At 26.1% G+C, this 15,000-nt stretch overlaps 1 protein-coding gene across 1 annotated transcript in view; it reads right to left on the bottom strand.

Moving 5' to 3' along the window:
* LOC147469316 (uncharacterized) overlaps positions 1–15,000 on the bottom strand; it is a 77,967-nt gene that overhangs the window by 13,914 nt on the left and 49,053 nt on the right. Inside the window, exons 3-6 of the mRNA XM_086549220.1 lie at positions 5,895–6,063; positions 5,626–5,738; positions 2,650–3,123; positions 2,259–2,339 (exon numbers count right to left, since the gene is read on the bottom strand). Coding sequence (XP_086405346.1) covers positions 2,259–2,339; positions 2,650–3,123; positions 5,626–5,738; positions 5,895–6,063 — 837 coding nt within the window. The remainder of the gene's footprint in view (positions 1–2,258; positions 2,340–2,649; positions 3,124–5,625; positions 5,739–5,894; positions 6,064–15,000) is intronic.

Here is a 15,000-nt window from a genome sequence, read left to right as displayed (position 1 = left end):
ATACCATTATAATACACACACACACAAACATACACACACACAGACACACACACATATATTATAAATATATATATATATATAATATATATATATATATATATATATTATATTATATATATATATATAATATATATTTATCTTAATATCAATATCAATATAATATATATAATATATAGTATATATAATATATTATATATAATTTATATATCATATATATATCTAATATATATAAAGATATTAAAATATACACTATATATATATATAAATAATATATATAATATTATATATAATATATCTATATATAAAATAGATATATACTATCTATATAATAAATATATATATATTATAAATATAAAATATATATATAAAAAATATCATAAATATAGTATAGATATAATAATATATATATAGAAAATATATATAGATATATATATATATATATATATATCTATATTTATGTTATATAATATATATATATATATAATATATATCTCATAAAACTATCTAAAATATAATAAATAATATATATATAGATAAATATAATAATATATATAATATGTATAAATTAACATATATATATAATATATATATATTATATAATAAATATATAATATAATATATATATATCTCTATATATATCTATATATAAAATATAGATAATAAATATCTATATATATATAATATATATAGATATTATGTATATAATATATTATAATAATAATAATATAAGGGGGTGGTGGGTGGGGGTGTGTTTGTATGTGGTGGAGAGATTGAGTGGGTTATATGTAGTGAGGGGGGTGAGTGGGAGGGAGGTTGGGGTGGGGGGTGTGTGGTTGGTGTTTTAGATATTTATAATATATATATATAATAATATATTCTATACAAAACAACGAAACAATAACACATAGATGAGAGACAGATGGTGTGTGAACTCTATCACCACTATATTAAACAACTCCAAACAAACAAAACTCACACTCTCAATCACTCTCCACCACTAACTACTCTATATCAGAATCACAACTCCTCTCACTCTCATCAAAACCACTATAAAACTACTCACAAGACTCACCTCACACTCTAAATCATCAACAACACTCATCTACCACATACACTCACTCTCTACTCACTCACACGCACCACCTCACACACACAAAAACTCCACCACACAAACACACACATCCACACAAAGGCAACACAAATCACAAACACACACAACACACACACTCCCACACGAACACACACACACAACACACACCCCCCTCACATCACACACACTCACTCACACTACCCTCAAATCACACACACTCAACACTCACTCACACAACACCACTCACCCACAAAAAATAAATCACACACCCACACACAACACATCAAACACCACTACACACCCACACCCCCACCCCCACTCACACACCCACACACACACTCACACAACTCTATATATATATATAAAACAATTATTTACAAATAACATGCACCATTTGCAACTGAAAAATCAATGAGAAAAAATATAGGAAAATTTGTACACTCTTGGAAGATGCAACAGCATTGACTTTATAAAGCTACACATCTAAGAAATCCAAAGTTATTCAAGTAAAACTGAGATCAGTTGACCATAATGTTTATTGGCACTTTAGTACTATAGGCACCTAGGTCTTTTGGAAGCTATAAATAAGGATGTTGTTTTCTTTTTAACAATAGACATTGTAGCTTTGATAGTAACTAAATGTTGAGTATTATCACCAAGTATGGACATATGCGCACACATTCATGCATAGTCACAAGCATGGACCCACATGCAAAAACATTAAGTTTATCAATATAAAACTCTGAAAATCACAATAAAAAGCCAAATAAAATATCCAACTGTATCTATATCCATCAATTTTCAAACCATAACTTACATCAACACTAATACAGGCAGTGAATCCTTGATTATGATCCATCCAATTAATCCCCCCATATCAAAATATATCCAGAATCACAACATTTAGGTCAGAGCAACATAAAAGCACAAGCTAACAGCAAGATATAAATGAGCTCAATATAATTAATGAAACAGCACTACCACAAGCACTGGAACAAATAATGCATTTTATCTAAATGTTTCACAAGTTCAGGCATCATTTCCTCAACTATTCTGTTCACAGAATGTGTGTGTAATCCTGTGCAGAGCCAGATATGCACATGATTTTCCTAGAGGCAATCATCTATGCCAGTCAAGGTAATTAGCATGTAGAGGAAAGATTTCATACCTCTAGAAGACTTGTGTGATTTATGATGCATACGAGACATCGACTGTGTCCCATTGCTCAACGTTCGCATTTTGTCCACACCTGCATTAAGGGCAGCAATAAGGATACTTGGTGTTCAAAGTCAAAAGTATCTTGAAAAAATAAGTGAAAATACTGCTGCATCAATTGGGGAAATAAACTTCCAAGATGTACTCTAGATTCCACAACAACAAACCAAATCTTTGAAAATATCATATCCTTTAATCCTTTCCTTATATTTTCCAAAGAAATCAGAAATCCAGCTACCATATTACAATAGAGTTGAATCTCTATCAGCTCTGCATTATTAGCTGCAAGTGAAGTATTGCATTAGACATTGAGATATTTTTAAAGTTCCAATGATCAACCTTACCTTTGTTTTTATTGTCTTGTGTGTGGTTTTGGGAAGCTTTTTCTTTTTCTGGGGTAACATGGGCTGGTCGGCTCTCAGATTTAGTTCCTTTGCTACTAGTCTTATCAGTCCGTTTACTTTGCTTCTCTGAGGACTTATCTTCTTCTTTGTCCACAGATTTATCAGATTGTCTGTCAGATTTAGGAACAAGATTTCTCTTTCCAAACGACTCATCAGTTTGTGGATCTTCTTTATTGGCCAACTTATGACCGTAGTGCTTCTCTAACTGCCCATCAGGTTTGGTTTGAGGCAAGGATGCAGGAGGTGAAGGACCTCCAGGCTCTGTCTTGACCTTGACCTGGGTAGCATTAGCAAGAACTGGTCCACATTGGATCACAGACACATTGTTTATGTGTTTTGAGGGGGAACTATGGTTGATTGGACTGATGCCCTTCCCACACTCTGTTTTAATAACAGCTCCTCCTTCACTACCACCTGAGAAATGTCAAAGGGAAAAATACATAAAAACTATAGTTCATACAATGTTGCGAATGCCAAACAATCTAAAACACACATGAAACCAATAATATTTATGTAAACAAACTAATAGTGGGATGATTCCTAACAACAAAAGTAGTGAATATAACTAAATATCCAACCTTAGGCAATATTTTCATAGCAATATACCTACTGATTATATCAACTACTGTTTAAGGAATTCTCTCAACTGAATCACTAAAATGCTTTCTGTGAAGTATTTTTTCAGGAAGAATCACGTTATAAATCAATAACTAATTATAAATAAATGTACAAGTATATAAAATGGTCAAATTAATTTTGGTAGCCTAACCAGTAATCTATCCAGTACACAAAAATTTAATGAATATTCTGAATATACTTTTGTTTGGCATCATTCTGTCATTGACAAATATAAACAAGTATCTGTTACTGGTATTTTAAGCTCAAAACAATTTTTGGAGACAGAATTCTAAAAATATTAAGACCTATTCCAAGTTTTAGGCTATCAACAAGTATACTGACTATATTGCTGTGAGAGCAATATACATAATACAGAGATCATAAGTATTGTTATAAACATAAATATGTATTATATCATACTGATATGTATGTAGACACATTAAACATGTATATGTATGTATATATATATATGTATATATATATATTATATATATTATTATAATTACGCATATATATCATAACGCTATATTGATATATATATATGAATATATACCATTATATACGCTCATATATTTTATATATATGATGAGTGTGAATTACCACACACATATATATACATATATAGTATATATATATATATATATATGATATATATATAGATTAGGTTATATATATATACATATATGCACACACACACACACACAATATTATATAATATATATATATATAAACTCATATATACATATAGATATAGTGAGATTTATTATATCTATATATAATTACATATGATATATATATACACACACACATATATATATAATATATATATATCTACGATATATATATAATATATATATAATATATAAATTAATTACATTATATATACTATATATTTACACACACAAATATATATAATACTATATATACACACACAAATATATATATATAATATATATATAAATATATATATATATATAATTTACATATATATATATATACACACCACACAAATATAATAAAATATATATAAATATATAAAATATATATATATATATAAAATAATATATATATATATATATTACATAAATATATAGATACCCACACCAATTATAGATATAATATATATAATATATAAATAGAATATCTATATATTATATTATATATATAAATACATATCTATATATATATAAGAAATATAATAACTATATATAATATACACACAAAAAATATATATCTATATATATATATATATGATATATATATATATATTATATTATTATACACAACACAACAAATATAGAATATCTATACATGACATACATACAAATATATATATATATACATACATACATAAAAATATATATATATATATATTACATCAAACAAAATATATTATATATATATATACATACATACAAATAAATATATATATACTACATACATCCATACAAATTATCGATATAATATACTACAACATACATACAAATATATATATATATATAAATACATACAAACATACAAATATATATATATATATATACACATACATCATATCAAATCGTAAATATATAAATATACATACATACATACAAATTATATTTTTATATAATACATACATACATACAAATATATATATATATTATAATACATACATACATACAAATATAATAATATACATACAGACATACAAAGAGATATATTGATACATACATAATACAAATATATATATTTATATACATACAACATAACAATGATATATATAGATATATACTTACAGACATACAAACATATATTATATATATATACATACTACAGACTAAGATATTAATAATGTTTAACATACAAATACTTTACTAATATATATAGATAACATACATTCATACAATATATATATAAGACATTCAATACATACAAATATATAGATAATAACTTACATACACTCAAATATATATATATATATATATATATATATATATATATATATATATATATATATTATATATATATATATAAATATATAACATGAATTTCAGCATAATAAACATTAAAAGAGATTTCATTATTTCCTTTGTTCCATAATTTGGCTATATGGAGCATGCAACATATGAACAAAGATTTGATAAAAAGTGCAATTAATACTTTACTTTTATTAAACTAATAATTGCATCATTTCACACACATTCAGTCAACCCTAAACTCAAACAATGGGTCTGTTTGTTGGTATCCCAATCAAGTCATCAACACAGATTGTAAACATATTCAATTTCTCGACAATTTAAAGAATTTATAAATACTAACCTTGTCTGGCTGTAAATACAGCAGGATTAACACGAAGAATTCCTTCTAACAGTGGTGGTGCATTTCTCAGAAGAATGGAAGAATCTGTCCCAGCATACTGCTCCTTCAATTCTCTGAAAGGAGTAGCATTGTTTAGCAATTATTACACAGGGCATTTAAACAAAATAAAACAACCTTGAAAGAAAAATGTAGCATTGTCATTTAGTAATCTAAGTAGATCATATGAACTATATTCAGATCTGCCTAATGAAACAAGGTTTATAACTTACATGTGGTCTGCATGTGTCAGTGCCAAAGAATTTGCCAGCTGCTCAACTAGAGCTGGATCCTGGCAGGAGAGGAGACGTTGGGCCTCCTCAGCCACGCGGGGATGGAACAGGAGTGATCGAGAATCTCCTGGACCCACAGATGATGATGGCAGTGGCAACTCAGGAAGTACTGGAAGAAAATTACAAATGAAGTTGTGTGTTTGCAAAAATTCAACATTTCATAAAAAGATCTATATCTAAACAAGGGTTAGTCAGATATCCCACCCCCTGCCCGCCAAAAAACTTTTAGTATCAAAAAGAAATTTTAAAGCTTTTCTGGTAGTGACCAGATTCCTTGACTTTAGTAAACTCTACCTAAATGCAGAGGCATTGTCCATGTGCAGGTTAAAAGTCTTGCTGACAATTCTGGGCCATTTACATACATACATACATACATAAATACACAAAAACACACATATATATATAAAATATATATATATATAAAATATATATAATATATATATATATATATATATATATTGTGGTGGTCGGGTGTATGTGGTGTGCGTTAAGGTATGGTAGTGTGTAAGTGTGTGTGCGTTATGTGTATGTGGTGGTATGTGTGTCTGCGTGTTTGTGTGTGTGAGGTGTATGTGTGTGTGTGTTGTTTGTGTGCTTGTAGGTGTGTTTGTGTGTGTGCGTGGGTGTGTGTATGTGTAGGTGTGGTGGTTGAGAGTGTTGTGTATTTATGTATATATGTATGTATGGTATATAATAATATATATATATATAAATATATATATACAATATATATAATTTATAATATATCTATATATATATATAATATAATATATATATATAGTATTCATATATTTGTGTGGTGCATTTGTGTCTATAAACAACCATACATAAAAAAAAAAAAAAAAAAATTATATATAATATATATTTATATATAATATATATAATATTATATATATTATTATATATATATATTATTAGATATATAAATAATATATAATTATTTAAAATAATATATATATTATATATAGATTATATAATATATATATTATATATATATATATATATATATATATATATATATATATATACAAATACACACACAAAAATATACATATTTACATATACATAAATTATCTGTATACATATTTTATAGATATCGATGATCTAAACCTGACCCAACCATTTATTAAATTGAGAAGTTTAGTTTTTTTTTTTTTTTTTACTACCATGTTTGTTGACAGTATTATAGCATTTACATTGTTATTACTGAAAACAGTAAAATAAATTAAACCCTAAATGCCTGTCAATCCAAGGAATAAAGTAAACAAGTGAGATCAGGTTAGGTCTACCAACTGACTCTTTGATGACTAAGCACTTGTAGGATTATCTACGTGTAAAAAGTGGACAGTACATTGCCAAGTGTCATTCGATTACATATATGAAAAGTCTCAAATTTTTATCTTTCTTTTTATATCAATTTACGTACCAGTAACAACTTTTTTGCTATATAATTCTAAGATTTACATCATACTTTACACTAGTCCCATAGCTTATCGGACAATCATCATTGTATTTACAGTTTGCAATTACTTTAAGTAAATTACATATGATAATATGTATGCAGAAGTATGCAAAGCTAATGAATTGTCTTACCGAACTTGAAGCCATACATACTGTGAAGATCATCATCGCATATACAATCAAATACATCGAGCGCACTCTCTCGACAAAGTTAAAAAAACGCGCCACCATGTGCAAGATTTTCCCGCCAAAAGGAACACCTGCTCACCACGCCATCTATTGAGAGCTGCGCAAGACGCGAGTTCAGCGAGTCGCCGCTAGATGGCACCGCATGAATGGGGGGCCGTTCCGAGAAAATTACTACGTGCTACGTCGTGTTTACGGTCCGTTCACTAAAAATCTACAAACATGCTTTCACACAGACTAAACTATTTCACAAGGGTATTTTATTCTAACAATACTTATAAAACATGCTTTGTTTCAGAGTGAGATGTAAAAAAAAATCAGTAACAAGTGAAAAACCGCTGACCTTGGCGGAGGGATAACAATAGAGAAACGTTCGCACAGCAAACGTTAGATGCCTGTCAGAGGTCGTTGGGGACGCGCGCGTCCCAGTCTTCCCAGCCCCCACTTTAATGCTAATGTCCCTGATCTATTTCACTATTCTCAGGAATTACCTCCATAACAAAACTTCAAAATTTGGGGGAGTCGATGCACATATTTAAAGTATCCAATAGTTTTCTAAATGATTCAAAGATAGCTTACTATATTTACTTACTTATTCTATTACATTTAATATACGCCCCTCTAACATGAACATTATGCCGATGTGTACTCGTGTATATGCAAAACACGGACGTGGATATGATTATCAAGACAGTTTCACATGTAGTTGACCACTGCATTAATAATACTTTTAATTTATTCAAAATGTTCAAAGAAAACTGATGAGTATAAACTTGCAATGTCATGATTTCACCTTTGCTGATTTAGAATGGAAAATGCATATCTGCGACGTCTTGAATTAACCTACTCAAAAGTAGATACCGCAATATGCGTTAAGAGCTCTAGGAAACGGGTTTCTTGTTAGGTAGAAGGGGGCGTGTAAGTTGTAAGACCGCTTTTATTTCACTTTATTCTGGGGGCTTTGGTGCATGGGGCCTCTTTCCATTAGCGATAGTTTGGTTAACGTTTTGAGTGGCGTGACCGGGTAGTTTGAGCTTGAAGTCGGCTTACGAGTTTGGGGTTCGGGTGTCTCGATTTGGGTTTGGGTGTGGACTGTTGACTTTTATAGAGGTAAAGATTTGTTAATTTGTGATTCATTGATTTTTATTTGAGGTGGGATGGGTTGGGGTGGGTTGTGTGTGTGTATGTGGTTCGTGTGTTGTGTGTGTGTGTGTGTGTGTGTGTGTCGTTGTGTGTGGGTGTTGGTGTGTATGTTAGTGTTGCTGTGTTGTGTATGTGTGGAGTGTTGTGTGTGTTATGTGTATGTGTGTGTTTGTGTGAGTTTGGTGTGTGTTGTGTGTGTAAGTGTATGTGTGTGTGTGAGTGTGTGTGTGTGTGTGGTGTGTATGTGTATGTGTTTTTGTGTGTGATTGTGGGGTCGTGTGTGTGTGTGCTGTGGTGTCGTGTATTGTATATGTGTGTGTGTTGTGTGTGTGTGTGTGTGTGTGTGGTGTTTGGTATGTGTATGTGTTGTTGTGGTTGGTGGTGTGTTGTGTGTGTATGTGTCTTTGTGTGTGTGTTGTTGTTGTGTGTTTGTGTATGGTATGTGTATTGTGTGAGTGTGTGGTTGGGTGTGTTGTGGTGTGTATGTGTATGTGTGTGTTGTGTGTTGTGTTGGCTGTGTGATTGTGTGTGTATGTGTATGTTGTGTGTGTGAGTCGTGTTGCTGTTTGGTTTGTGATTGTGTGTGTAGGTATGTTTATATATAATATATATATATATATATATATATATATATTTTTTAAAATTTATAGATATAATAAATTATATATATATAATTATTTTTTATATATATATTAAATAATAATATATAATAATAATATAAAAATTATATATATTTATTATATATATATTATAATATACAATTATATTAAATAATATATATATATATAATATAATATATATTTATATAAAAATATATATATATGTAATATATAATATAATAATATATATGAGTATTTTATTTTTTATTAAATATAAATAAAATATATATAAATATATAATATAAAATATATATATATATATATATATAAATATACCTATACATATATATATATATATATATATTTATCTATATATATAATATATTGATATTATGATATATAATATATAAAATATTTTATAATAAAATAATATAATATAATATATATATAATTTATCTTATATATATAAATATATATAAAAAATATATAAAATTATAAATATTTTAAAAATTATAATTTTAAAATTTTTTAATAAAATTATTTATATTAAAATATATATATATAAAATAATTATATATTTTAAAATTATATATATATATAATATTTATATATTATATATAAATATATATATATAATATATTATATATATTATATATAAATAAAATTTTGTTTATATAATATTATATATGTATGATATATTATATATATATATTTTTATATATATATATTATATATATATATATATTTAATATAATATATGATAGTATATATTATATATATATATATATATATTAATTAATATTTATTATTTATTAATATATTATATATATAAATTTATATTTATATTATACTATATATATATATAATATATATATTAATATTATATATATATATATATATATATTATATATATATAAATATATATATATTATATATAAAATATGTTATATATTATATATTATATTATAATATATATAAATTAATATTTATATATTATATATTTATATATATATATATATATTTTATATTATATATATATATATTATATCTATATATATATATATATAATATAATATAATTATATATATATATATATACTATATTTATTTATATATTACATATATAGATTGATATAAAAAGGGAGATATAATATATATATATTAATATATGAAATAGTATAATAAATATATATATTATATATATATAAATATATATATTTATATATATACATATATATATTAAAATTTTATATATATATGTTTACTTATATAATATATATATATATATATATATTTATATATATATTATACATGTTAACTATACTTGACATACATATATGGTACATCATATATACACTATACTTACTACTGTTTTATACATATTATACATATACATACATAATTAGTATACATAATATACATATACTTAAATATTTGTATACCTATATACAGTATACATACATATTATAACATATATACATTTATACATTATATGTATACTTTTATACATAAAAACTAATATTTATATACATATATTATATATATAAATATGAAATATATCATATTATATTATATATTTATATATTTTTTATGCATACATACCACATGTAGTATATATTTACATATATATCATACATATATATATAATATATATATATTATATATATTTATATGTATATATATATGTATAATATATATTTTTTTATATATATATATATTATTTTTATATATATAGTTATATGTAAAAATATATATATTACATATAAATAAATAAATACAACATATATTTATAATATATATATATATATTATTTTTATATATATATATATATATGTAATAAATTATATATTATATATATATACATATAAATAAATAAAATACAAACATAATATATAATATTTTTTATTATATATACATGTATAAAAAATTTATATACACACACACATATTATTATACATATAATAAATAAATTTATACACACACAAACTCATAATATTTATATGTATAATTACTATGTAAAATTTTATATAAATATTTTTATATATTATATATACATATATATAAACATATGTATATATTATATAGCTTATTATTATATATATTATTTATACACACAAATTTTTATTTATTTTATTATATTTTTATATCTAATATATACATATACTATATATATATATATTTTTATATATATATTATATAGTCATATTTATATATGTATAATTATAGACAATAGATATCTATATTATTGTACTTATATATATTTATATGTATAATATTACATATATATAAATATATATATAATATATATGTATATATTTTTACATTATTTTTATATTTCTATCATATATATATAGATATATATTTATATATATTATATGTAACATTATAGATATATATATGTATATATTTAATTACATATATAATTAGGTATATATATATTATATTTATGTATATATATATATATATATATATATGTATATATATATATATATATATATATGTATATATATTTTTATGTATATATATTATATATTTATGTTATATATATATATATATATGCTTTACATATTTTTATTTATGTATATATTATATAAGACTATATATATATATGGATATCTATAGATATATATTATGTTATATTATATATATATATGTATATATTAGATTATATGTGTATATATATATATATATCGTATTGTATATATTTGTTTATATATTCTTTATCATATTATATATATTTTTATTATGTAAAAATATATACATACATACATACATACATATATATATTTTTAAATATAATATCACTATATATACTAGATATATGTAGATATATATATATATATATATATATATATATATGTTTATATATTTATATGTAAAAATATATACATAGATATATCTATTATGTACATTATATATTACATTTTATATATGTATAAAAATACTAATATATATATCTTTTATATATGTTAAAAATATATACATATATATATCTATCTATGTACTATATATATATAATATATATGTTTTAAAATATATAATATATATATCTATATACTGTATATATTTATGTACAATATATGAATTTATATGTACATATATATATATATGTTACATATATATTGTATATATATATGTACATTATATATATTATATATATACCATATATATATGAATATATGTACATATATAGACTGTATTTATATATACATATATACATGTATATATGAACATATAAATATGGTATATAATATACATATATATATGTATATATGTACATATTATATGGATTATCTGTAATATATATATATATATATGTATATATATGTACATATTATACTATGTATATATGTACATATATATATATGTATATATGTTCATATATATATTTATATATATATATATATATTATATATATAAATATATATAATATATATATATATGTACATAATATATATATAAATTTCTATTATATATATATACCTATGCTTACATATGTATAATTTATCTATTATAGAGTTCATTTGCCAAAGAATTGAAAACTATCTCAGGAATCACAACAGTTGATAATCCAGTCTATGGCTCCATTAAAAACACACGGGATGAGAAGGGTTGTGTCGTTTATGTATAGACTTCCTTATTTTTAGTGTGTATCTACTAATACATTTAATGTATACATATTTCAATAATAATATAATTAACCCACACAGGAGGGTGGTACAGCATGCGTGAACCTCGCATTCAAAGCCCACGTGCCAGGGCGGCACGTATTGTGGACGCCCATTCAAATGATTTAGGCCTAATAATTCGAACGCCCGGCATTTGGACATTCAGGCTAGAATTCCCCCGTCGCGGATGGCGTTTCTACTTCCTGTTCCTGACTACTTTTACCATTCATTTAAACTTCTTTCTCTTCCAAAAATATGCTAAGAATCCATGTTTTCTTAAAATAGTTTGTAATCAAGTCTTGGACAAAGATGCCTAATATATGCAGTATGGACATTACTTTCCAAAATGTTGGTATACTCTATATGAGTTATTGGTACAAAAGATTACACTAAAATTATGCAATTTTGTGCCCATGTAAACTATTCATGATAAGCCACATCCTCATATCACCTAGTTTTCACAATTGTTCATTCTTTACATGCTTTGCCATGCTTTTGAGACGAACTCACCACTTCAAGGAATACCAATGTGGCATGTTCATGTAATGTATTCAGAGTGATAGGGACTTTAAATACGGCTGCGGACGTGTCAAACAGATAGAATCCACATGAAGGTTACCTCTAACCCATTTTTTACACCCATTCAAGCCTCATGGGCCGTAATCAGGCAAACTTAAGACAGTTAAGTACGGTCTTCTCCTTGGATCAGCAATTCTTGTGAACTACAGTGTGGTGATTGCGGTAAGGGTGTCCTAAATCTAGAAAGATTTCATTGGACTATTTTTATGTGAAGTGGCAGGTATGACGTTGACAAATGAAAACCAATTGAAGAGAAAATGAGCAAATAATATAGAATGACACTGGAAAACCAGTGATAGAAAAATTATTCACATCTGCATTAATTTTATCTGAACATGTTAATTGGTGGGTCACTCAAATATGTTTAGACAGTTCTCCCACCTTTTATTACACACAATCAAGAACACAAAGCCTTGTCCAGTAGAATTAGTATATAAAAATGATGTGAAGCTATTTTTCTATTTTCTTTTGTAACTTCTTTTATGGATAAGGAAGCTGACAAGCTATATATGTCAACTGGTAGAGGTTTACGGTTTTCTTGTGTACTTAATCTTTATATAATTTGAGAAAAAACGTAATTGAGTTATAGGATCGTGAATAGCAACGTAATGCTGATATATAATAATATTAAACATCTATTCAAACACAAAAAAACAACAAAAAAAACACACAGACTCAAGTGTGTGTGTCGTGTGTGTGTGTGGGCTCAGGGGGGTGGGGGTGGGTGGGGGGGGGTGTGTGTGGGGGTTGGGGGGGGGGTGAGGGGGATGGGGTGGTGGGGGGGGTGGTGGTGGGGGGTTGGGGTTGGCAGAGTTTGTGATTGTTTGGGATGGTTTGTGTGTGGGTGGTTGTGTGTGTGTGCGGGGTGTGTTGGCGTGTTTGTGAGTGTTTGGATTGTGTGTGTGTGTTTGAGTGGGTGTGTGTGTGTGTGTGAGTGTGTGTTGTGTTTGGGAGTGTGTGGGGAGCTGTGTGTGGGTGTGATGGCGTGTGTGTGGGCGTGTGTTTTTGTGTGTTGTGGTGTGTGTATGTGTTTGTGAGAATGTGTGAGCTGATGAGGGTGTGCGTGAGGAGTGATTGAGTGAGGTGTTTTTAGGGGGTGTGTGTGAGTGGTGGTTGTTTGGTGTGTGTGTGTGGTGTCGTGTGGGGGAGTGTGTTGTGTGTGAGTGTGTGTGAGTGTGTGTATTTTTGTGTGTGTGTGGTTTGTAAAATTGTGTGTGTAGAGGTGTTTGTGGTGTGTGTGTGTGTGTGAGTGCTGTATACTGTTTGAGAGTAGGGTGTTTTTTGTGTGTGTGTGGTGTGTGTGTCGTGTGTTTGGCGTGTGTGGTCTGTGTCGTGTGTGTGAGAGTGTGTTGTGTGGGTGTCCGTGTGTGTGTTGTGGAATGGTGCTGTGTGTGTGTGTTCGTTAGTGTGG

The sequence above is a fragment of the Penaeus japonicus genome, unplaced genomic scaffold, assembly GCF_977035675.1.
Source record: "Penaeus japonicus unplaced genomic scaffold, GWHDUDI00000001_assembly GWHDUDI00000022, whole genome shotgun sequence".
NCBI lineage: Eukaryota > Metazoa > Arthropoda > Malacostraca > Decapoda > Penaeidae > Penaeus > Penaeus japonicus.
This window is presented reverse-complemented; position numbering and strand designations above follow the sequence as displayed.